The 27,230-nt window shown below is 44.5% G+C and overlaps 1 protein-coding gene across 1 annotated transcript in view; it reads left to right on the forward strand.

Annotated features, from left to right (window-relative positions):
- The window catches only part of LOC134398169 (band 4.1-like protein 4B), a 53,737-nt gene that overhangs the window by 2,203 nt on the left and 24,304 nt on the right, over window positions 1-27,230 (forward strand). Inside the window, exons 3-7 of the mRNA XM_063125452.1 lie at window positions 1,902-2,033; window positions 9,304-9,371; window positions 18,843-18,947; window positions 21,732-21,852; window positions 26,204-26,281. Coding sequence (XP_062981522.1) covers window positions 1,902-2,033; window positions 9,304-9,371; window positions 18,843-18,947; window positions 21,732-21,852; window positions 26,204-26,281 — 504 coding nt within the window. The remainder of the gene's footprint in view (window positions 1-1,901; window positions 2,034-9,303; window positions 9,372-18,842; window positions 18,948-21,731; window positions 21,853-26,203; window positions 26,282-27,230) is intronic.

Here is a 27,230-nt window from a genome sequence, read left to right on the forward strand (position 1 = left end):
CACTAAAAGCTGTTGTCGTGTTTTGGTGAAGAGACTGAGCTATGGATCAGGAAGGCCCTGATTCAAATTCTGCCTCTGCCATGACTTCACTAGGGCCATAGCTAGACCTAAGGTTTATCCCTGGATCACCCAGGGGTCAAACCCATTCATCTAGGTGACACACAGGGGATCCAGTGCTCAGGCAGGGGAGAACCCTGGATGATCCCAGGATGAACCTTAGGTCTAGCTGTGGCCTAGGTAGCTGTACTTAACCCACTATCTCTCACAGGCCTGCCTTGCATTGCTTTTGTAAGGGTTAAATAGATAATGTATATGAAGCATTTAGGGAAAGTGCTACGTAAATACTGCTTTTACATATGCAGTGTGTCTAATTCCACGTGCAGGTTAATTTTAGAAGGGAGGATGTAATTTAATTTAGAAAAATCTATAAAACAAGAATTTTGATAGCATTGGCTTTTGTGGGGTGTATGTTTTTTTTGGGGGGTAGGCTTTGGTTTCACTGAATTATAATGTCCACTGACCAGTAGGGTGACCATATGAAAAGGAGGACTGGGCTCCTGTATCTTTAATAGTTGTATAGAAAAGGGAATTTCAGCAGGGGTCATTTGTATGCATGCAGCACCTGGTGAACTTCCCTCTTCATCACAACAGTTAAAGCTGCAGGAGCCCTGCCCACTTTTGTAGAGTGACCAGATACAAAAGAGGGCAGGGCTCCTGCAGTTTTAACTGCATGCATACACAAATATTATTAATATCTTTAATTGGAGTGCACGTGCACTCATCTTATAATTTTTTAAAAATGGCAGGCACAACATCCCTCCTTCCTCATGGGATGTCGCGCATGCGTTTGGACTAAGAGGAGGATCTTGCAATCAGAATACCATGAGATCCTCTCCCCTCCTTCCCTCTACGCCCGTATGGTGTAGAAAGGGCCACAGTTAAAATGGAAGAAGAAACACAATAAAAGTAGGTAATTTAAATTAATGAATACACAAATTTAGCTAACGTAGCAGCCCAGCAAAGATAAAATCAATACTCAGGAAACTCAGAAGGCCTGGCAGAACAGAATGTTTTTCACCATCCTCCAAAAGATTTTGTTAGAGCAGGCCCGGCAAATCTTCCCAGGGAAGAACTTCCACAGTGCAAGTGCTTCCACAGAAAAAACTCTGCTATCTAGCCACTGTTGGTGGTGACCCCTCCAAGGAAATTCTTCAGGGTCTTGTGTGCACATTAACAGTATTCTTCTGATGGCTCTTCACTATCAAAAAGTTTTAATTATTACACATGAGACATCAAAGGTGTGCATAGGTGGGTTGAAGAGTATAAGGCTCTGACACATTCTCAAAAAAAAACACAATATGAACTCAGGCAGTTGTCTAAGCATGACTAATCTGAAGCAACACTATGTATCTACAGTGGAGGACATCTACTTTTGCTGCAGAAAAACAAGGAGAAAGGTTGTCTTTGATGGTACATATAAAATGAACATGCCATAACTTGAAACAAAAGCAGTGGTGTGGCTCTTGTCTTTTATATACTGCTTTCATACCACTTTCACAGTGCAATATCCTGGTTGGTGTAGATTAGGCCTTTATCTGGCCTGTCCAGTCCTCTCCACCTGGAATAAATGTACCTCTACTCTTCCGTCCCCCCCGTCCCATCATTAATGTAAACTGTTTGTAATTAGTTTAGTCATGTGTTTCATTTATTCAGCATTATACAAGCTTGGAGTTGAATTTAGCAAGAATTTATTAAAAGAAACAACCCTCCTAATTAGTCCAGGGGAAAGTTTTGTGTTTTGGGGTTATAACTGCTTACACAATATACTGAAGCCTATGGGGGTAAAGATAAATCTCTATTAAAGACTGTATCTGTTTCCTACCCTCTTATGTTAACGGCAGAGTGAAGATAAAAAAATGTCAGAGAAGAGCCTTCACCACCATCCTGTGTCTCCTTCCTCGGTACCAGAGCATTTGAAATGTAACATCCTTAAAGCTCAAATGGAAGCAGCATTTCGAGTGGGCACTGCTCAGGTGTGTGTACATTGCCTTTTTAAATTCTCTTTTATAGCCGATTGACATGTGTGCTGATCATTTGATGACTGCAAAATCCAGTGATGACTTTTATTGTTGAATGCACTGTCAGAGAAATAGAACCACAGATTGAATTCTCCTATCACCTCACTTACTGTCATGTCTCTCAGTTAGATAGTCGGGTCTGACTACCTCTCATTTTCCGGTACAGATTTAAGATGAAAGGCAAAATACAGGATTAAAAGCAGGTCAATTCTAACATGGCTTGATCCCATCGAAGCCTATGGGCTAAAGATACATTTCTCTGAAACACTGAAATACCTTAGATGAAGGATGGACCATTTTTGGGTCCTGAGGGGGGCATTTTGTTCACCAGTGCAGTATATTATAAATTTTGGAACCCAACATATTTTGCCATAGGGTCCCAAGAGTCATGGGAGGATAAAGCATTTCTTTATTTCAGTTTGAAAAGTCAATAAATGCGCTCCGTATGTTATAAAAATTGTCGAACACTCCAATGTGTCGAACACTCCAATACACATTTTAATACTCAAGGAAAACTTCTTTAAAAACCTGTGAATTATTGGTGCAGTTGTTTAGTTTTTTGAGCCTCGTGTGGCGCAGAGCGGTAAAGCAGCAGTTTCTGCAGCTGAAACTCTCCCCACGGCCTGAGTTCGATCCCAGTGGAAGCTGGTTTCAGGCAGCCAGCTCGGGTCGACTCAGCCTTCCATCCTCCTGAGGTCGGTAAAATGAGTACCCAGTTAGCTGGGGGAAATGTAATAACGCCCGGGGAAGGCAACAGCAAACCACCCTGCTATAAGGCCTGCCAAGAAAACGTCAGCGAAAGCTGGCATCCCTCCAAGAGTCAGTAATGACTCAGTGCTTGCATGAGAGGTTCCTTTCCTTTTCCCTGTTTAGTTTTTAAGCTACTTTGTAGTTGCCATATGTTACTGTAATATAAGAAAGAAAAACAGAAAAGAATCAAGATGACTTTTCCCTCAACAGGAAATGAATAATATAGTCAGCCACTGTTGGTTGAACAAACAAAGTAGCTTTTCTTTGTGAAATAATAACACTTTGTTCCATATCCCAAAAAGTATATTCTGAGAATTGTATTAATATGCAAATGTATATAAAATGGATGAATGGATGAATGAATGAATGAATTGGTTAAAAGTGATTAATCAATGAAAATCTTATAGCTGGTTCACACCGGTAGAGAGGGCTTCAGTAAAGATGAGGCTAAACTTTGAACTTGATATAGATAGTGCTAGAGTTGCCCCCCCTCCCCAAAATCCCAAATACATACCTAGTGGATGGAGGTCAAGTAGCTGGCCTCACTTTTAAATTAGATCTCAAGGGAAGAGGTAATGTAGTCATTGTGATGGTGAAGACTTTTATTTATTTATTTCATTTATATCCTGCCTTTTTTCCTCCAAGGAACCCAAGGTAGCATACATAATCTTCCTCCTCTCCCGTTTTATCCTCACAACAACCACCCTGTGAGGTAGGTTGGGCTGAGAGTCTGTGACTGGCCCAAAGTCACCCAGTGGGTTCCCATGGCCCAGTGGGGACTAGAACTCGGATCTCCCAACTCCCAGTCCAACACCTTAGCCACTACACCACACTGGCTCTCCAACTCCCAGTCCACACTGGTTCACCACACAGAAGAATTTTCTGTAGTTTATCACAGGTGTTCTGAACCGAACATAGTAGGTGAGAAGGCAGTTAGCAGTGAAGAGCTCCTAATGCCTTCCTCATGAAATGATTCAGAGCAGGGACAAATATTTTAGCACTCAACAGAGAGGGAAGGAAGGAATGGGAAAGTACTTGAACATGGGAGGGAGACAAAAGGGTGAAATCAAAGACATTGGAATCATGGAGGACGTTATGAACAAGCAACAGTTTGTTAACCAATATCTAGCTACACTTTAGGGTCCTGCCCTTTTGTACAGTAATTTGTGGAGCAGCAAAAAAACAAATAGGAATTAAATTGATTCAAGGCTTGTGCACGTTGTCGTTGCCACAATTACCTTGGCACATTCGTTTTATCCCAGAATTAATGCTGTTTGTTCCTGCGTTAGGGCAGTCACAGGCTGCCATTTCCCTCTGGTTGGTTTGCCCTTTCCTCTTTTAAGTTACGGGCAGCCTCAGCTTGGAAATCGAGCTGCAGTTATCTAGTAGGCAAACGCACTAAATAACCTTTTGGCAAAGCGACTGAAGCATAAAAAGGAAATGTGGGCCTAAGTTGTCAGCGATGAGACGGGGAGATGTTCATGCAGCATGGCTTATCAATTGTTGGCAAGGTGGGGAGCGATAGATCAAAATGAACACATGTACACATATGCTACTCAGCAGGGATGGAGGTTATAAAACTCAGGCATGCCATGACAATGTCGCTCACAGTGCCCGTATGGGTTTTCTGGAGGAAACCAGCAATATTTCACCACAAACTCTTTAGTTGTATTGTCGGGGTCTTTGGCTTTGTAGCTGCGGGACTGCGTTATCAGTTTCTTCATAATTAGGCACCAGGGAGCTACAAAAATGGAAAGCTACACCTAATCTAGCTGCTTGCGTGAGACTTTTCATTTGATTTTTTTAAAAGGAGTGAAAATTGCCTGTTTCCATACTACAACCCTTTTATATGGAGTAGGCTATGTCTGCATTACAGCTCAATCCTACACATGTTTTACTCAGAAGTAAGCCCTGTTTAGTTCAATGGGGCTTCCTCCCAAGTACGTGCATACAGCAGGGGGGAGGAACCTGTGACCCTCCAGATATTCTTAGACTCTAACTCCCATCAGCCCCAGCCACCATGACCAATGATTGGGGATGATGGGGGTTGTAATCTGAGGAGGAAGCAGCAGCCAGGCACCTCTCCATTATGCCTGGCTCCAGCTCCAGCTGAGAGCCCCCTCCCACCTGCTACCAACTGTCTCTGCAGAGGCCACCAGTGAGGGAGGAAGCAGCAGCCAGGCACCTCTCCATCGTGCCTAGGTCCAGCTCCAGCTGAGAGCCCCCTCCCTCCTGCTGCTAACTGCCAACTGTCACTGCTGAACTTTGCAACTAAGATTGTGGTGCCTGAATTTGCTTTCCTTTTCCCCCTCCTCCTCCTCCCTCCCGATCCCCTTTTCTTTTGTGTCATGTCTTTTAGATTGTAAGCCTGTGGGCAGGGACTGTCAAGAAATATTTTTGTAAGCTGCCATGAGAGCCTTTTTTTGGCTGAATGGTGGGATAAAAATGCTTAAATAAATAAATAAATAAATAAATAAATAAATAAATAACATCTGGAGGGGGTTGGGTGGAGTTGGTGGTGGCAGCAGTGGGTGAGGCGGGCAGCAGTGAGTGCCAGATGCAAGTATGCCATACAGCAGGGATCGAGATCGAGCCCTTTGGCTCACCAGGCCAGGACAGCTGGCCTGTGGATGTACCCCTCCCCCTCTCCAAAGGCCCACCTCCTCAGAAGGGAGAGGAGTGGGAAGAGGGCTGTGCTAGCTCAGCATTGCTCCAGTTCCATGCTGGCTCTCTGCACAGTTTAAACTTTCCATGCTGAGAGAGGCACGGATTGATCATGCCTCTCTCTCTCTCTCTGCATGAAGAAACTCCCACCCTCAGGATGTCATGGGGTGGGGCTTCAGGGGATGGGATGGACTTCAAGAGGGTGAGGCTTCCCCCTGACATCATCCCCCCCTCCCCGGAGTGGTAGTGGAATGAGCCAGACAGTTCTCTTCCCCCTGGGGACTAAACTGTTCGTCACACTCACTATATAGGCCCATGAGTTGGCACGTTCATCAGAGCACCCACCAAGCCCTGTTACTTTGGCCTGGCACTCGGCAGCCAGAGAGAGAGAGAGAGAGAGAGAGAGAGAGAGAGAGAGAGAGAGAGAGGCAGGCATCGGAACAAAGTAAGAAAGCATCCTTGTCTGAATCCGCACAGGGGCGCCACGCTAGAGTGGCAAAAGATGTGCTGTAGGTGTGAGAGAGCTGAGTGAGTTGTGGTGGAAGGAAGCACGAGGAGACAGCAATAAGTTTTTTTGGCTGAGGAGCGGGGTATAAGTATGATAAATAAATAAATAAATAAATAAATATGATAAATAAATAAATAAATAAATAAATAAGTGCTAGTTGCGAGAATGCCTCTTGTGGGTTGGCATGAACTGAGCATGACACCCACCAAGTCTGCTACTTCACCCTGGTCCCAGACAGTCTTTTAGGCAGGCAGAGACAGGCGGACAGGTTGCTAGCTCAAAGAGTGAAGTAGGAAACACCTGTATCTGTTGCAGGCACCATACAAACACAGGGAGGAATGTTTTTGAAGCTCAGAGTTCTGTTATTGCGCTGCCAGAGTAGCTAAGCAGGCAGCAGGCACAGGTGGGCAAGGGGTGATGGAGAAGGCAGGCAGGTTGAGTGCCAGAAGAAAGTATCTTTTTGGCCTGTGGCTTAGCACGGACAGAGTGTGACCCTCAGCAAGTCCACTTTATCATGGCACTATACAGGCAGATAGGCGGCTAACTGGAGTAAGAAACACCCTTGCCAGGCAAGCGCAGTCCCTGTATTATTAGAGATGAGGCACTCCACTGGAAACACAGATTTCAAAATGAAGTCAAACAGAAAAAAATAACAACTTGGAGGAAGGTGATGCAAGCTTCAGCAACAGAGTGAGGCTGGTGCTCACTCAGAGGTGATCAATGTGGGGAAGCCAAGAAGGAGAAGGTGGACTGATAGGACTGTCACCTACTTTGGCCGGCAATCAGATGGGAAGCAGGCAGAGCCAAGGACTCAGGCCCCAAGCTTCCCACAATTGGATTGGGTTCTAAATAATTCTTAGTGATAACTTGTGCATATTATACCGCCTCCACACCCCCCTACAAAAAAAAGCCCACTGAATCTGATATCTCACCATAGGAGATTCAGAAGTAAGAACAGAGTCTGAGTGGATTTCTTATTTCCTTGGAAAGTAACAAATTCATTCATGTGAGCTCAGACAAGAATTCTTCTTTAATAGGAGATCTCATTCCACTATATGAATTTTTGGGCATGCACAACATCAAAGTATATCTTGGGAGTTGTAGTTTGGAATTGTGTAGTCCAGCATGGTGTCATGTGTCACAACGTTATGTACCACCTTCCTGATTCTTTACTCACAATATTTTTTAAAAAACTTAATATAGTGAATTTGCAATAAATCAATCCAGGCTCATTAGAACAGTGAGCATTATAAATGGCTGACTTTCGACCAATGAGCCAGCTAATTATGAAATTCCATTCACAAGAACTCTGTGGGTGAGTATTGTGCCCTTCCCCCACTGATGCGTTTTTGCACACAAAGTTTGCTATTAGTCACTGGCTCAGATGAGCAATAAATTCAACTTCTCAGCAGTCCTATCCCCCTTCAAATTAACCTGGAAGATATTGTTATGAGAGTTTCAACTCCCACCACCATCATTGTTACATCAGCAATCTCATTGTTCATAACAATAGGATTTAATTCAGTTTATTTAAACTGGGAAAAGCTGAAATCAGAGTAGCCCAAGACATATGGCGGCCTGAGGTATATTGGTGGCCCTTCCCGTTCTATGTATAACTCCCCATTGTACCAGCAGATGAATCTCTCTTCAACACTGATGATGGCACAGCATCCTCCACTGCACCTGAAGGCAGCAGGCTAACTTAGAAGGTGTAGAGGAGGCCACATGACACTCCAATGGTCTCTCCTCCAATGCTTGCTGCCATGTCCCAGCATCTCCCAACTGAGGAGACTGCTGCACTCTGCTTAACGGTAGGGCTGGCCCTGGTTTAACTCTTTCTAATGTAGGAAGTCAGGAGTTATGGTACGTGGCCTGAACATGGCTGACAAGAATGGCATAAGGAAGGATACAGTGTGCATGGCATAAAGGTATTTTGCAGACAAAGGCAGACACAACTTTCTTTTGCAGTCAGTACAATTTGGTGGCATGAGGACTTGCTCCAACTGGAAGCTGCTGAGCCAAATCAGTCATAAAAGATTGCGTTGATAATGGTGATTTGTATGTGATTCTAGTACCCCTTTCTCAAGAAGACAACCACACAAATCATGCTAGCAGCACGGAGAGGCCCTCTCCGTAGAGGCACTGGTTCTCACAAATGGTTCTTCCACATGTACCGATGGTCCTTCAGCAGTGACTGTGCAGTCCTGAGATGTTCGCACAGATCACCTGCATTTGTGTGAATATGAACTGGGTCAGAGATTGGGCAAGGAAGTGGATTGTTTGGTGAATTTGAACATAGCGGCCGAATATGTTTCAAAGTGTTTCAAAGTTGTTCTAATTGGGTCTTTCGTGATCAAGTTGGAAATGACATAATGCAATATTTCTAATGCACAGAATCTTTAGTAATTGTTGAGATGCAGTCTCAGTCAGAAGAGCTTAAGTCCTGTAAAACTAACCCTTTCTATAATTCTTTCACGCCATTTTATTTATCTCTACCAAGTTATCTGGTGGATATACCCAACATTAAATTGAGGATAATCTTTACACAGGCAAGACTAAATGTTCTCCCTTTAGCAGTTCAGCTAGGACGATATAAGAGATTACCAATTAAAGATAGAGTATGTGGATGTAATGCAGTCTCTATCAAAGACTTAATTCATGTTTTGCTTGAATGTCCTATGTATAACGATCTTAGAAATATATACATTTCTCCCTTGCTAAAATCGCTGAAGGGCTCATTATCACATGCTAAAGTTTGTCATTTGTTATCAGATGCAAAAAAAATTGTTTCTTTTAGAGTGTCAATTTTTTTAGCTAAGTCTATGCAGATACGTTCTACACAATGCATGAAGGGTTTAGGTAGTGACCCCTTTTATGATGCTCAATTATTTTTATTGTAAACTGTTCTCTTTTATAACTTGTGTATAATGGCTAACTGCTTGTAACACAATAAACTGACTGACTGACTAGTAATTGTTCATGGTACTGCTAATTCACAGGTATTCTTGCAAATATGTATATATGACAACATTCTAATAAACATCTTGTTATACCGGCATACCACAAATTGTGGTTTCTGACTATTCAGGTTGCTGCCTTAAACACACGTACCAGAGAGCAAGCCCTGTTGCAGACCGTGGGACTTGCAGCTGAATAAATATGGATGGGAGTCCTCCTGTGTCTATTTGGAGTTCCAGTGAGGGCTGTCAGTGGAGACCAAAGAGGCTTCAGGAAGTGGCCTACCATCACCTCAACTCCAAACTGCCTTTACATTGTACTAAATTATTGCTATTCTTTCCACAGGTTGAAAAAGAAGATGCTTCTTTGGTAAACCCTTCCAAGACATCCAGCCTGCAGGACCCTAACATGAGGTCTGTAACTTCTTATTTTTAGGGTTGAGAGATTGTGAACAGAAGTTGCTGAAATATTTAAGGAATGTATTACAGATTTGCCAGGGGTCTACAAATCTAGCTACATTGGCAACCACCCAAGACCTGGATACTTGGCACACAAATCCTTGCGTGTGTGTGTGTGCGCACACACACACACACACACACACACACTCACAGACACACACACACTCACACCAAATGAGAGAACTCAGAAGGACAGGGATCTTTCACTATGGCAGGCCTGAGAACCAAATCTCGTAACGGTACACCACAGGGAACTTGGTGTGTGTGTGTGTGTGTGTGTGTTGGTCTATCACTTCAGAGTAGGCTTTTGGAGAAGGCCAAATCAGGAAGAGAGTTTGTATCCCTACTTGAATTCTACTAATTATTTCTACATTTGCCTCTATCCATATAAATTCAAATCTGCAAACGTTATGCAAATGTGTGTCCTCTTTCATCCTATTTTTTAGCAATGCGTTCCCACTTCTATGTCGGTGCATCAGTGGCCACCCTGTCTGCCATGCACAGTTGGCTTTGAGGGATGGTGGGTGGGTGGGTGCGGTATCTTTCTATCATGTTGCCCCGGGCTTTAAAGAAGGAAAGGAATAGGAGGCATCTCTCTTGCTGCTTCCTCCTTTCCCCAATACTTGCTGTAAAATAAGAGATCACAAATCATGAGATCACGAATCATGGGAGGCTACTAAAATGTACAGACCCTTGATATTTGCAGGTGTTAACTTTGAGGGAATCATGACTATTGCTATTATTTTGTATTCTGTTATGTTCCAGGACAGATGTTGGGAATGCACAGCAGCTTATTTCAGCCATCCCCAACCTGGCATTGTCCAGATGTGTGGGACTACCATTGCCATAATGGCTGGGAATTGGGAAAGGCGGGCTTCTTTCCATGGTTGTCCCCTCTCAGGGCCTAGCTACACATAGGGCCTGTTCAGACCACATGCTAAGCCATGCTTAGAGCACTAACCTGTGGTTAGGCCACTAGCCCTTTTCTGGCAAATGATTAGTGAGTGTGTTTAAACCATGGTTATGTAGTCACCATGGTTAGGAATGGTTCACACGACACACTAAGTCATGGTTCACACAGCATGCTAAACCATAATGTCTAGCTCAAAATGCTGAACCACTGTGGCTTAGCGTGTCATCTGAACAGGATCATTATGAGAACACAACCCCTGGTTGAGAATTTTGAAGCCTCCCACACCCAGGGCTCAATTACACCAAGCAGGATATTCCGGTATGAAAGCGGTATATAAAAGGCAGGAGCCTCACTACTGCTTTATAGCAGTATTGAGGTGCACTGACAACCTTGGGGCCCATTAATACATACCATATACCGCTTTCATGGTGTTATATCCTGCTTGGTGTAGATGTGTCATGGACCCCAACAGTTGTCAGTGCACTTCAATATCACTACAAAGCAGTCGTGTGGCTCCTGCCTTTGATATACTGCTCTCATACCGCTTTCATAGTGGAATATCCTGCTTGGTGTAGATAAGCCCCCAGAGACTACAGCTTGGGGGGATAGAAATCATCATCATCATCATCATCATCATCATCATCATCATCATCACATACACACACAGAGAGACACAAGCTACTTAGTGTGGCAGATTCCCCAATTCTCAACAGGCAGAGATGCCACGCGGTGTGCATAGCATCTAGCCAGATGTCATCTGCAATGAACAGAGCTAACAACGATCTGTTCAATGCCTCACTTCACATCTTCTTTTTCCCCCTTGAGGGAACACATGGCCGGGAGTCCTCCCCTCTCTGCTTGGAATGCCGACGAATGCCGGGGGCTCCGTTCTAATAACCGTCGGAAGTGCCAGTGGGGGCCACAGAAGCCTCAAGGATTGGCTTCCCGTGACCTCAGCTCGCCTTTTCCGAGGAGAGAGTAGCAGGAGCTGCCTCCCCCAGACGCCAATCCGCACGGCAGCAGCTGCAGGCCAGCATCTTTAGAGCAGCAGCTCATTTGTGTGCTCCGGCAGCAGCTGCTCTCAACCGAGCAGGCGAAGGGAGGAGGCGCACAGAAAACATGGCCTTCCATGTTAGTAGCTGCTGAGTAGGACAGGCTGCTGGAAGCAGTTGCTCCTCTCGCTCTGCTATTGGGAAAACCTCTCCTGCCGCTTTGAGATACGTTGGTCCATAGATGGAAGCCAACCCTCCTTACTTCAGGATCGCAAATAACCAGAGAGGACGACCCCCATACATGCATGCCTCTTTTGAAAACACATCTGTGAACTGAGCCACAGTCCCTTCCTTATGAAGAGTAGCAGAGGAAACGGAGGCAAACCTCCATGGGCTTGCTCTAGACTGAAACTCATTAAGTCAGGGTGGGGAACCTCAGGCTTGGGGGCCTCCGCTGGCCCAGCCCCTTCCCCCCAATCACCAATCATTTTGCGGTTTCTCTGCTTTTATGCAGTTCTTTCCCCCTTTCTAAAAGGATGAGATGTCTCTTAAGGCTTCGTTACTGGCAGTACGTGCTTTTTGCTGCATTGAGCTTTAATTTTGGGTAGATTGGCCTGCCTCCTTTGCCCTCAGCCCTGCCTTCCACTGCAAAGTGGCCCTCTGAGACCCTGTTCAGATGACACGCTAAGCCATAGTGGTTCAGCATTTTGAGCTAAACGTTATGGCTTAGCGTGTCATGTGAACCATGACTTAGCGTGTTGTGTGAACCATTCCCAACCATGGGTACATAACTGTGGTTTAAACACACTCACTAACCATTTGCTGCAAAAGGGTTAGTGGTCTAACCATGGCTTAGCGTGAAGGCATGGATGCTGGAGCTGAGCATGTCTGGCCCTGGAAACCATGTATAAGCTTCTCTGATGATCAATTGGGGTATATGGTGAATAGATAAACTGGGTACCTTGGCATTTTTCTTAATGAAAGGCATTCTGGATGAGCTTTGAGTAAAAGCTAAAACCCAGAGGTGTTTTAGAAATCCTCTATGTTGTTATTTATTTCACTGTCATTACGCATTTCCAATAAGAATTTTACTTCTTCTTTTTTTAAAAATGAACTTCATGGCTAGTATTATTCCTTTTTTAGTATTTGGAATGAGATCACTGGGTTTCACGCACACCAAACCTCTAAAATTTGCATTTCTTTGGTATGCTACAAGAGTTTTCTTGTGTTCTGCCACATTGGAAAGTTGCTCTTCTGAAAGAAATGCTTTGTATATCTGGATTTTTTTCTTTAAAAAAAAAAAAAGAATTCTCAAGGGAGGAAGCTGAAAAAATACAGCCCTGGCTCCTCTCCCTTTGCGCTCAGTGATCCTTTACGTGACCCAACCTCAAAATCTGTCTCTGCATCGACGCCATATGTGCCCTACATACAAAGAGGTTTCAACCAGAGCTAGAAAGCAGGACACAGCAGAAATTGAGGTGGTTTTGTTATTGAGATAGGGCCTATTAATATTACTACTACTACTAGTAGTAGTAGTAGTAGTACTACCAACAAAGAATAGAGCTTTTTATTTGTCATGTTTATGGCTAGCCCTTCTTCTAACAACAGGATTGGCAAGACCTGTATGGGCTATTTTGTCCTCTCAACAATTCTGTGGGGTGGGTTAGACTGATGGTGAACAAGTGGTCCAAGGCCACTTGGTAATTTTCATAGCCAAGCTGAGCAAGGATTTAAAACCAGATCTCCCTGGCTTGTCTAGTACTCTATCCAGTATGCCATTCCGGCAAAGTAAAAATTAATTAAACATAGCACTTATAAGGGGCTTTACAATGTTCAAAGTGCTTCACACACATTATTTCAGTAATCCATTCTACAACCCTGAAAGGTAGGTCAGTATGATAAGTGATGTGCATTGCAGATGGGGTGATGAAGCCGAGAGGTAGAAACTTCTCTTGTATAACTTTCAGTCTCCTTAAATGTATCATTCAGAAGCATTTGAATAAACATATCTACTATAATCTTAGTTTATGGACCGATTCACACATGTATGCACATCACTTGACTACTTAGGAGGCAACAGTGGGACCCCAAGGACAAGCTGTTTGCTTTTGTGGACCTGATGCTACTTTAAAGATTGGGATTGACTGGGTTTGCATAATTCGTGAAGGGAAATAACCCATTGTAGCTTATTTCTCTGCCCTGCGTGTGCCAGTTGCACATTGTGTCGTTAACGTAATTGCCCTTGCTGGGAACAATTTGTTGTATCATATGAACCCAGCAAGGGTGCACAGTGAGGGTGGGTTACAAACCACCCCACAACCCATAGCATGTTCTAGAATTGCGGGGTAGTTTGTAACCCATCCCCACCACACGTTCTCGCCGGGTTCAGATGATGCAAGGAACTGTGCCTAGCGAGGGTAGTCATAGTAAAGGCGCAGGGTGCAACTAACATGCATGCAGTGAGAAAATAAGCTATAATGGTTTATTTTCCATCCCCAATTGTGTGAACTCGGCCAATGTCCTTCTGGGTGGGTTTGTATGACCACGGAGGGTAAACAAGCCACTGTGGGTTACAATTCTGCCTTGCGCGTGTTCGTTGCACACTGACTAATTACCATTATTACCCTTGCCGGGTGTGGCTTGTCATGATGTCCGAACCCAGCAGGAGTGGTTTAGAAACTACTTTGCAACCCTAGAACAGGCCATGGGTTCTGGGATGGTTTGTAAACCACCCCATCATCCACCCTGGTCGGGTTCGGATGTCCCAACAAACCATGGCTAGCAAGGATAATTTTTGGCAATTAGGTTGCATGCACAGGGTATGAAAATAAGCCATGGTGGCTTATTTTTCCTCCCTGATCGTGCAAATCCGGTCTCTGTTTGCTTGCCTGGCTCCCCGATGCCTGGTTTCCCCATGCTCGTGTGTTTGTATGTGCATATTTTGAAAAGAAATATGATCCCCCCAAAAAGCATGTGTGTCCAGTACTTTCTCCTTCCACAAAAAAACTGTCCCCCTGAACCTTCTTACTATGCATGGAAATGGGGAGAACTATATGCTAAATATGATACCTCCTAGAAAGTGTGGTGTTGTATAGCACTACGTAAGGAAACTAGCATTATTGTTGCTAATTGCTATGATGGCCTGAATATTGTTCTACTAATGAATTAAATGCTTAAATGTGGCCCCTGGGGCTCTTAGCAATTACTTCAGCATCTGCTCTTTCAAGCACAGTTTGGCTAACAATTCTTGCCATTAGGATGGTTGCCAACTTTCTCTTCCTGGGCAACTCCAGGTACTCTTGGATGAAACTGATTTTCTTGATATGTTTTAAACCAACTCCAACGCAGGTTTTGGAACAGAAGCTGTCTTGGGGCATGTCTACACCAGCCCTATATCCCGGGATTGTCTCAGGATCGTTCCTGTGCATCCAAACGCCACACAAGGGATCCTGGGAGCAGGCAGGGATGATCCCTCCGTTTTCCTGGGATAACCCTTAGGTGCAGAAAGGGCCTTGGTCACTCTTTAGGGTGACCTGTGCTGGGAGAGGGACAAGGAGAGTGTAACCATGTTGGTTCTCTTGGGCTGTGGTATCCTGGATTTGCTGACTGTGGCCTTTTCTACTAGGGGTGTGCACGGACCCCCCGCTCCACTTCACTTCCAGATCCGTGATTTGCGGATCAGGCCGCCCTGCCCCCGCTCCGCCTATGTCCACTCCGCTCCGCTCGGAGCTCCGGATCCGGATCGGAGCTCCATTTCCCCCCCCCCATAGGCTTGCATTAAGCTAAAAAAGTATACAACTTTTTTTCTGTTAAAGTTAGAAACCTCAAGTTTGGCACCATGACACCTCATGGAGGTATACACACGCACGCCAAGACTCAAGGCAATCCCATCATCCCCTGATTTTTGGGGAATTTATGAAAACTGGGCACCCCATTCACACCCCTTTCCATAGCTCTGTCAATTTGCACGTTAAAAATCTCAAACTCACCACCATGAAAGCTTATCCAGGGGTGCACACGCACGCCAAGACTCAAGGCAGTCCCATCATCCCCTGATTTTTGGGGAATTTATGAAAATCGGGCACCCCATTCACACCCCTTTCCATAGCTCTGTCAATTTGCACGTTAAAAATCTCAAACTCACCACCATGATAGCTTGTCCAGGGATACATAAGCACGCCGAGACTCAAGGCAGTCCCATCATCCCCTGATTTTTGGGGAATTTATGAAAATCGGGCACCCCATTCACACCCCTTTCCATAGCTCCGTCAGTTTGCACATTAAAAATCTCAAACTCGACACCATGATAGCTTGTCCAGGGATACATACGCATGCCGAGACTCAAGACAGTCCCATCATCCCCTGATTTTTGGGGAATTTATGAAAACCAGGCACCCCATTCACACCCCTTTCCATAGCTCTGTCAATTTGCACTTTAGAAACCTCAAACTCGCCACCATGATAGCTTGTCCAGGGATACACATGCACGCCAAGACTCAAGGCAGTCCCAGCGGCAGAGCCCGGTAAAGGACCAAGGGAGAGGGGGACCTTACCTGCCTCCGTCCGCGGTCCGTCAGCATCTTCAATTGAGCCCGCGGTTCCACCAGGAAGTCTGGGCCGCAAGTGGCCCAGACTTCCTGGTGGAACCGCGGGCTCAATTGAAGATGCTGACGGACCGCGGACGGAGGCAGGTAAGGGAGAGGAGGGCGGGGGGGTTACCGGGCCCTGCCGCCGTCGCCGCCCATGTGGCGACGGCGGCAGAGCCCGGTAAGGGACCAAGGGAGAGGGGGGCCTTACCTGCCTCCGTCCGTGGTCCGTCGCCGTCTTTAATTGAGCCTGCAGTGGAACCGCGGGCTCAATTGAAGATGCCGATGGACCGCGGACGGAGGCAGGTAAGGGAGAGGAGGGCGGGGAGGGGGGTTACCGGGCCCTGCCACCGTCGCCGCATGGGCGACGGCGACAGCGGCAGGGCCCTGTAAACCCCACTTACCTTTCCGGCGGAGCTCCGGATCGAGGCGAAGGATCTGCCTTCACCTCGATCCTCTTCGCCACGCTCCGCCGGCCCCCCAATCCTCTTCGCCTCCGCCTTAAGGGCAGGCGAAGCCCCCCACTCCGCTTCCAATTTGCCGGTCCGATTAGAAGCGGAGCACATCCCTATTTTCTACACCTAAGGGTTATCCCAGGAAAATGGAGGGATCATCCCTGCCTGCTCCCGGGATCCCCTATGCGTCATTTGGATGCACAGGAACGATCCAGGGATGATCCTGGGGAAAAAGGCAGGTGTAGAAACAGCCTGTGGTGGGATATGCAATGATGCCACTCCTACTTGGATGGCCAATTCCAGAAGGTGGTGCTAGGGGATTATTACTGTGTCCAGTGGCAGTTCCGCTATGGGGTTCCACAGAGCTCTATTTTATCTGCCATGCTTTTCAACATCTACAATGTAGATTCTACATGAAACCACTGGGAGGGGTTATCTGGACTGAGGTGTCATTAATATGTGGCTGACACCCAGCACTACTACTTCTTTTCATCTAATACAGGTGAGGCAGTTAATGTTCCGAACCAAGGCTTGGGCAGGTTAATGGTCTGCATGTGGACAAATAAACTGAAATGGAAATCTTACATATGTGCATTTCCTCTTCCTGTTCTTCTTCAGTACTGAAAAAGTGCTAAAAAGGAATGGATTTTTTAAAAACTGCCAAAACTACAAATCAGGACGGTGATGTATTGCCTCCAGAATCAGAGGCAGTATGCTGGGGAACATGAGTGAGAAGGTGCTCTTGCTCTTGTGCCCTGCTTGTTGGCTTCCTATGGGTGTCTGGTCGGCCGCTATGGGAACAGAATGCTGGACTAGATAGATCTTTGTTCTAATCTAGCATGGCTGCTCTCCTGTTACTTCGTTGTACTCCGCAGAATAAATGCAATTGTTTTACAGTCATCCCCGTCTTGGTTTCTGGCTCCAAGTTCTGAAAGAAAATATTACATTTATCTATCTATATGAAATGCTTTGGTGTGTTTCCGTAAAGGTTTCAGCTGATACAGGTTGCTAAGCAACGGTAACAATGTGTAACGTCAGCTGATACAGGTTGCTAAGCCCCTCGCCCGACTCCTCCGGGCTTTCCAAGGTAATCCTACCCTCCTTTCTGTCTCTTCGCTCCTCCCCCATGAAGGGGGCAGTGAGAATGAGCGAGGCATGGCCGGGGCCCTTGGGGGCTGGGTGGGAGGCCGCTCACCTGCTGCAAGCCCTGGCCCCAGCCTAATCTCATGCGAACTGGGCAGACGGCCCAAGGCTGACAGGAACCCCGGGGAGAGGGGGACACCTGCTCCCCCACTCCCGACCTCCCTGCCCCCCAGGTCTGCCAGACGGCGCTGTAACGGTGGCCTCCAAGCAGCCCGCGCCCCCACGATGATATTTAATTAATAAACTTTAAGAAATGCTACAACGGCGAATATTACGCCGGGTACAGCTAGTGTTATTAGAAGAGGCCTAGCAGATACAGTCTGCTTCTCACAACATTTGTTTTTTGGTATTAAAAAGTGTGTTACCTATCATTCTAAACTTCTTTAGATGGCCTATCAGTAGGCGGAAGCTTGCTGACACATTTCCATCATTCTCACCGGGAAATGACAAGTTTTCAAATTGTCTGCCAGATCACTAATATACTCTGTCCATTAACTTCATTTTTATCCTGTAGCAGTGGGTTGAACTTCTGATAAAGTTCTGTTGTTGCAAATTTATATTTTTGCAAATATAGCATTCAACAGTTGTAGGGGGTGAGGTTTTTTATTTTGTTTTTTAAATGCAAAGATGCTTCCTGGTAGGTCAAACATTATTCATGGCATTTCCATTAGTACTGATCAGAGAAAGGAAAGTTGGATACATTTTTTCCCGAAGCAATAGCTTGTAATTATTTTCGCTATTTGTGATTTTAGACTTCAGAGTCACAAACAGCCAAAGTAATTATAAGTTATCTCTTTGAAAAATCGATATTCATTCTTTTTCACTCATATGATCTTGCTGTAGAATTCATAAGCCAAACCACGGAAATAAATGTTGTTTTATAGATCTTTCCGGGAAAAGGTAAGACATCACGGGCTGAAAGTGAAGGGCATAATGTTTTTTTATGAAGTTATTTTGATTCTAGCATGTTAGTATAATACATAGTGGCTGTTTCTACACCTGCCTTTTCCCCCCGGGATTGTCCCGGGATCATCCCTATACATCCAAATGACACACAGGGGATCCTGGAAGCAGGCAGGGACGATCCCTCCATTTTCCTGGGATAATCCTTAGGTGTAGAAAGGGCCAGTGACATCTTTTTTAAAAATAGATACCTGTCCTTTTAACAGTGAGTGAATGGTAGCTAAGTGAGTGAATGGTAGCTAAGGCTACTTTTTCTATCTGAAACAGCCACCTATATTGAGGTTTGGGTAATATATAAATTTATTTCAATTTAATGAATGCACTTTAAATTATTTAATCTGCCAACAGTCTAATATTTGCCTTTTTACTTTTAGAAGTCCAGCTCCTTTAAGGCCAGAGACAACACAGACAAGTGGCATGCCAGATAAGCAGGAAGTTAAAGTATCCCGTGTGAGGAAACTGACGAGGCAGTACAGCTTGTAAGTGCAATTCTGATCATGGGTGTTATCGACTCTTTGAGATAATGAGCGCACGTGTGCTCCAATGAAAAATTAAGTTTTTAAAAAACCAATCCTGCTCCCCTGCTGTGCCCCGTGCTTGTTTCCTGCCTCCTCATGTTTACTCGCGAGGAGGCGGGACGAAGCTGGGATGGGTGGCCACACACCTTCCCTGGTCTCGGGATGATCCTGAGACCACGGTAAGAATTGGGCTAAAAGTGGTCCCACTTATCCCGAGGAAATGGAGGATTCATTACTTCCTGCTACCGAGATCCCCTGTGTGTCATGTGGACACACAGGGTTGATCCTGGGATAAACACTGATCTAGACATGCCCCAGGTTTGCAACGAGACATTGCCAAGGTTCCCCACCAAAACCTAGTTCCCCATGCTGAAGTGAGCTTTGGACAATATTTTAAATGGCAATGAATATGCTTCTTGAATGGCGATTCAGTTCGCTTGTGTTGTGTCCATCACAAATATTTATGATGCCCATTCAAAAAAAGTGCAAAAAGGGAGAAATCATATATGTCAAAATCAGGCTGGCTCATGTAGAAGAATTCAGGTGCACGTTGTGGATGTACAAGTCCACGCAAGAACTTTTGTTATCAAGACGGAAGCCCTGTGGGTGAGTGGTTCCTGAGTCCGGGAGACAGGCTCATTGCCTGTTCTGGATGGGGTTGCTCTGCCTCTGAAAGAACAGGTTCGTAGTTTTGGGGTACTTTTAGACCCATTTCTGTCGCTGGAGGCTCAAGTAGCCACCACAGCTCAGAGTGCCTTTTACCAGCTTCGGCTGGTTCACCAACTACAGCCTCTCCTGGACAGGGATAGCTTGGCCACGGTGGTACAGGCATTGGTAACCTCAAGATTGGATTACTGCAACGTGCTCTATGTGGGGCTGCCCTTGAAGCTGCTCCGGAAGCTGGAGCTAGTGCAGAATGCTGTAGCTCGGCTGTTGTCTGGAGCTGCCCCTTTCCAGCATGTAACTCCTCTGCTGAGGGAACTGCACTGGCTGCCTAGTCGCTACCGGGCCAGGTTTAAGGTTCTTGTACTTGTGTACAAAGCCCTAAACAACTTGGGACTGGGATACCTGAGAGAGCGCCTTCTCCCTTACCAACCTGCCCGGTCACTGAGGTCATCTGAGGGCCTGCTCCTGGTGGTTCCACCTAGATCCATCCTCTGAATGGAGTCCACCAGGGGAAGAGCCTTCAGAGTGGTGGCCCCCCTCCTATGGAATTCCCTGCCTCTGGAGGTCAGGCAGGCACTGACTTTGTACTCCTTTCGGCTCCTCCTGAAAACATCATTATTCCAGGAAGCCTTTCCTTAATGTCCAGCCATGAGTCACTGTATTTGCATCTTTTAAAATCTGTTTTAAGTGTTTTATTCTGTTTTTATTTTCGTTTTATCTTGTACACCACTCCAAAATGGGGAACGGTATATAAATATTGTAAATAAATAAATAAATAAATAAATAATAAATATAAATGAATAAACTTCATGTATACCTTTTAACATGCAAGAATGCACATAAGTTACACTGAACACACCCTTATTTATTTTTTTAAAATCCTTGTTTTTTAAATAGTTCAAATGAAGGGCCCCGTATCTCAGAAGTCACTCAGTGCTCCAGCTTAATGGCCAGATTGCAAAGGAACTAGATTACAGTTCCCAACTGCAGTTCTGGTTTTGAAGTGCTTGCGAATCTTTACTGAATTGGCATGTTTTGGGAGAAAACGCCACTTCCATACAAATGAGTACCACAGGGAAACAGATTTACCTAGCGAGAGCGGGAGGAAAGCCAAAGCATCCCTGCTATGTAAGAAGGGAAAGAACATGTCAACAACCTTGGTACAAAAGAAAGATTAAATAGGTCAGGAGCTAAAATCTGTCATTTTGCATTAATAAAGTACCTAATGAATGCACAGAGTAGTCCTTTTGTTTTTTGGTAGCAAGGAAAAAGTGTAGTTGTAAGCAGTTCTTGTGTGCTGACAAATTATTGTTGCTTATATGAATAAAAACATGCTCTGTGAGAGGTTATGTTATGGCAGCTGGGAAACCCATACCGAAGCAATAACCAAATCCCAGTTATTATCTGAGACACATAACATACAGTTAGGCAAGGCTTTGTGTATGATATATTGTAGAATACATTGTTAATGTATTCATAATTACTTTTAAAATTTGCAACCCATAACTAGTCCTACAAGAATTCTCCAGGATACAAGTAGACACATAATACAAAATGAAAGGCCACGTTTAAAACACATTGTAAACATTTTAAAGCAAGGCGAACAGCCAAACAGCCTTGCCTAGTGTGGTGACCTCCAGAAGCTTTGGAGTACAACTCCCATCATCCCTGGCCATGTTATTTGGGGTTGATGGGTGTTGTAGTCCAAAAACATCTAGTGAGCACCACGCTGGAGAAAGCTGGTCTAAACAGAAATCTAAGCTATAAAAGATGGTGTGAGTGAGTGTGATAAGTTTAACTAAGCAGGGTTTCCTGGAGGTAGAGAGGTGCGAAAGCCTTTTAAGAACCTCTTTTCTTCTGCTCTTAAATATGGAATGTGGTGGAAGTGGTATAATGAACACATACTATTTCAAAACCTGGATAAAAATATAGTAGGAGAGAAAGGGTGAGCAGAACCGAAGGGCAGCCATTTTGAAAACCTTTTGCAGGTTGTCCTACCTCTAAATACGAGTACTTTTTTAAAAAAAATGGATTCAGTATTGCAATGAACAAAGTTTCATGCACTTTTAACAAACACAGTGATGAAGATGACCTTCCCCCAGCGCTGGCAGCAGCAGTAGCAGCGTCTCCGCCACTCTCATCTGCATCTCCTGTGTCACAGAAAACAACGTTGGAAGGACATTTTTCATCATGTACAAAGGTACATTTACAGACAACTAGAAAATGCTCGTGTGGCCTCGTGTGGCAGAGAGTGGTAAGCGGCAGTTACTGCAGCCGAAACTCTCCCCACGGCCTGAGTTCGATCCCAGCGGAAGCTGGTTCTCCAGCAGCCGGCTCAGGTCGACTCAGCCTTCCATCCTTCCGAGGTCGGTAAAATGAGTACCCAGTTAGCTGGGGGAAAGGTAACCGCGACTGGGGAAGGCAATGGCAAACCAGCCCGCTACGAAGTCTGCCAAGAAAACGTCACTGAAAGCAGGTGTCCCTCTAGGAGTCAGCAATGATTCAAGTGCTTAATAAATGAGGTTAATAGCAGGTAAGGATATTAAATTCAGCTTGCACTCTCCCAGCATTTTAGATATACATTCCTGGTTGTTTCTGAAAATCTCCCTTCCCTATGAAATGCCAACTGGTCTCCCAAAATCCAACATTCTGTCCTGTATTCAACCTGACTTCCTCTGTGCTGGAGTGTAGATCTCTGGGATGTAGTAAAAGATACTGTATTATGAGGCATTAAGACAAGCTATTATGAGGTCATTTGTTATGAAGTTTCAGTTAGCTAGCTAGTTAAAGTGAAAGTACCTTAACCGCTTTGAGGTAATTGTCATATCTCATATTTTGGGGAGATATGTAGAATGCACCCGTTTTGGATTTCCTTTGTGCCAAATTTCATGTTTCTAGTGGTTTTCATGTTTTCATGTTTCCTTTGTGCCAAATTTCATGTTTCCACAGCCACGTGAAAAACTGCCTGAGCCAGTCCATGGTTTCTTTACATTGATCATAGTTATGGTCAGCCATGGTTTCTAATGTTGTATCTGTGAAGCTCTTTTCTCAGATATCGTCCTCCACTGACTTTCACTCTATAACAGCCTGCCACAGCCTGGTGCCCTCTAGCTGTTTTGAACCTCAACTCCCATCAGCCCTAGCTAGCATGGCTAATGATCAGGAATTCTGGGAGTTGTAGTCCAAAACATCTGGAGGGCACCAGCTTGAGGAAGGCTGCTGTGTAACAATAACCCCACTTTTGTTGCTATATTTAAGTATACTCTAGCGCAGTGGTTCCCAAACTTTTTCAGGTAACCGCCCCCTTGGTTCCACAAACTCATGCCCAGTGCCCCCTACCCTACCCTATAAAAATCATCATTCAGAATAGCAGTTTTCAATGACCCACTAAGGAAGATAATAACAATAAAATTCAAAAACAGTAACAGTTAATTTAATATTTCTTCAAAATCCAATTACATTTGTTTAGTTTATTCAATTAAACATAGTTGATGAACTTTATCCAGTGATATCATCTTTTCAATGTCTGATAGTCATTTAGCAAGAATATTAGATATCACATTTAGTAACTAGGGTAGAGTACCTTGCTATTCTGTAAATTCTTAATGTGATGGATGGGCTTCATGAAGTGATACCAGTTTCCCAATGTCTGGTTTAAAGTCACTTAACATGAGTCTTAAATCACCATGTTTAGTAATCTGGAGTCGATTTCTTTGCTTGGAGAGAAGTAGGCAGACCCCACTACAACCACATTCCACCAAATATGATGTTGGGAGTGCAACCAGGAGCTTCTGAACCATTCTCCATAGTGCAGGATAGCGATCAGAAGTTTCCTTCTGTTACCAAAACTCCTGGTATGGAAAAGACCACCTCGAGTGCCCCCCTGCTGCCCCTTTGTCTCTTAGCGCCCCCTGCCACCCCCTTGCCTCTTAACACCCCCCTATGCAATCCCCCCCCAAGGGGCGGTACCACCCAGTTTGGGAACCACTGCTGTAGCGATTATAGTCACAGCATACCCATTTTTAGAAACCCAGAGTTGTCTCATTAAACTGAAACATGAATCGGTGCCACCCTTATCTTGAATATTCATAAATACATTTACGGTATATTAGAACTGGCTACCTTTTGCTGGTTGATGCTTCAGATTACTGCTGGTTATACAATACTCCCACATTACCGGATTGTACTACCTCCTGGAAGATATAGCAGTTTTTCCTGCTGTTTGCCCTCAGTGTTTGAAAGAGACAGGGTTGGTTAGTTTGGAATACGGCTGTCAACTAATTAAAACAATTTCAATTGATTAACTGTCCAGATCTTAAGTAGTTAATCATGTACATTTAAACAATGTTAAAATTCTCAAAACCTGAATGATGGCACTTTTTTGAGTCTTTGGAAGGAAATGTAGGGAGGGGAAAATGAAATTAAAATCATAGTTAATAAATGAAACCTTTCAGTCTGTTTCTTGAGTAAAAGGCAACTTCTTCAGTCCTTCTGGGCAGAACTAGTTAAGTGGTGCCTTTTTCAAAAGCAGAACCATCGCTCATACTCCTGAACTCAATGCTGGAGAATATGGGATAGACAGTACTTTCTTCTCAGCTTGAAGACAAAAGCGAGAGGAACTGGCATTGTATCCCCCTGCTGAAGTGACTGTGTGAAGAGTAAAGAAGTGAAACATTTTACTGTTGTAGATAGTGTGGGAGCACCCTACTGCTATTTTGAAAGGGTAGAAATGGCGTATTGTTAAAAAAAAAAATGTTCTGAAAAGCTGAAGTGGACTAATGTGTGCCCAGTCACAATTCCTTGCAGGAATGGCAGATACTCATAACATAGATAAAACAAACAAACGGTCTGCTATGAGTTATTATCTCTTTAAAAATCCAGTGATTACCAAACATAGTTATTGGTAGATTAGACAAAACAGAGGAACGCTTAAGATGTTTACCAAATGATGACAGGCTGTCCATGATGGAGGAGTGGCATAAGTGTCCTTCCTCTCAAGTAGGGTTGGGCAACTTGCACAGTGGCCAGGTGTCCTCTTTTACAGAGGACAGTGCTTGAAGGGCTACCAGAGAACTGTCCTCTGTTTTGGAGGTGTCCTCTATTTGAAGGTCTGTCCAGTCCAAATCCGACGTAAAGAAAATAAAATACCATCGGAAGGAAGGGCTGTGCCTTGAAGCTGCCCATCAACAGCATACTGAGCATGGCACACAGGTCACCTGGAGCTCATCTACACCATGATATTCCACTATGGAAGTGGGATATGAAAGGCAGGAGCCACACTACTGCTTTATAGCAGTATTGAAGTGCACTGACAACTGTTGGGGCCCATGACGCATACCATATATCAGTTTCATACCGCTTTCATATTGTTATATCCTGCTTGGTGTAGATGTGTCATGGGCCCCAACGGTAGTCAGTGCACTTCAGTATCACTATAAAACAGTAGTGTAGATCCTGCAGTGCACTTCAGTAGTGCTATAAAGCAATAGTGGGGCTCCTGCCTTTTATATTCCGCTTTCATAGCACTATCATAGTGGAATATCCTGCTTGGTGTAGATGAGCCCCTGGTCAGTTCCTCACACTGTCTTTATTTAATTATAATAAAAATTTCGGGATTTGCAGCAATTCATATAAATTAGCAAATTTTATCCGAAGGGTGTTCTCTTTTTTGATGATGCATATGCTCTTTTTGGCATTTGTTGGCAATTCACAAGTGGGCACCCTAGCAAGTTGTGACTTTCCAGATGTTTTGACCTACAAATCCCATCAGGCTTAGCCAGCAGAGCCAATGGTGAGGGACGATGGGAGCTGCAGGTCAGGACATCTTTAGAGCCACAAGTTGCCTACCCCTATCCTAAAGTAGTGCAAAAGCTTAACACAGAGGACTATAAACCCAGCCAGCCAATCTCCCCCTGCCTCCCCCCCCCCAATGGGGATGAATTGTGTGGCTGAGCGTTCAGCTCGCCACAAGACATGCACAGATTTCCATAACTCTCCACCATTCTCCACCACACACAGACTGTCACCACTTGATAAACATCTGAACCAGTCATAGGCCCAGTTCCCAGGATCTTCACCTGGTGGAGGAACATCTGTGGATTCCACCCTTCCACCATATACATAAAGTAAAATCTGAGGCGAGTGCTGCATGTGCCATTGTGCCAGCCTGTCTGCCCATAAACTTGATTTGTGTGATCTTTCTCCCCTTCTTTGAGGGGGATGAATTCTACAAATGAAGCCTCCATTCGTACTTCATCTCCATGTAGCACACGCAATGTACATATTATATTGTGAGTTGTAGAGGTGAGGAATATCTGCCCATTCTTTCACCGGTTGGAGGTTTGCTAATGTCTGAACTGGGCCTTTTTCCAGTTCTGGGAGACCAAACAGTTAAGAAGTACATTGCTTCCTCTGTAACCAATATTGTTGTGGCTCTAGCACTGCTAGTAAATATAGGATTTATACATCATTAAGGTAATCTGCTAAAATGAAAATTTAAATTTTAGAACTCAAACCCAATAACTTGTTATTGAATCTTGGCTGTGTTCCAGAGCCCCACAGATACTGGAAGTACATTTGCCTTGGAGCCTGGAGATCTGCTGATGGATTTCACAGAAGCCACCCCGATGGTAAATGATCTCATTTTGCAGCCTGGGAAGTTAAGCCTTGAAGAAGAATTTCTTAAGTCCTCGTGGCAAAATGTGACGATGCTCAAGGCTGTAATAATCTGGGAAGTGATGTCACTGGTTGGTGCCTTATAGTTCTGCTTTATATATTTACAAATGGGGTAACATTTGGACAGATTTCTGGTGTTGATTTGGCAGTTTTAAAAGGTCCATTTAAGACTTCGTCAAACTGGGAGAAAATTATGTCATCCTAGTGATCTCATGTGATTTTTGAAATATTTTTACTACTTTCTTTTTGGATCATAGTGCAGTGGTCATTCTAGATTTCAGGGTCTGGAAGTCCTTTTTCCCTTGGCAGCTTCCATCTTAGGGAGTCGGGGTTCACTGGAGCTACTGCAAAAGGCAAAGGGATTCTTTATACAGCATTCCCAATTCTGATAGCACTCTCCTTGCAGCTTTTCTTTTCAATTGAAAAAGACACATTAAGAGTGGAATCCTATGCATGGGTGGCTGGAGAATGCTGAGGGTTATAGGACCTTTTTTCTGTCTGAATATGCATAGGATTGCGCCCTTAAATGCATCTTACATCTTGTCTTGTTTGGACCTGTGACAGAATCTTGAGTGTGACAGAGAGGGCTATCTCACAAAACAAAAGCAATGAACTACTGCTTTGGGCCATTTCTTCAACTTCCCAGTCTCCATCTGAATGTGTTCAAAACCAGACCAAGTAGGAATTGCCAGATTGTTAATGTCTGCTTTTGTTTTAAACTTAGAATCATTTCCTCTGTGGGATACCATCAGGCTGTGCATTGCACTACGCAATACTGGTATGTCTGTCTTTGCAAGCAGTTTTTTTGGGAATGCCTATTAGTTTCATGAGCCAGTGTTCCTTGTACTGCAAGCTACTACAAATTAACTTTTTTAAGGCCAGGGGCTTTGACTATGGCCACAG

This window comes from Elgaria multicarinata, chromosome 1 (assembly GCF_023053635.1).
Source record: "Elgaria multicarinata webbii isolate HBS135686 ecotype San Diego chromosome 1, rElgMul1.1.pri, whole genome shotgun sequence".
Lineage (NCBI taxonomy): Eukaryota > Metazoa > Chordata > Lepidosauria > Squamata > Anguidae > Elgaria > Elgaria multicarinata.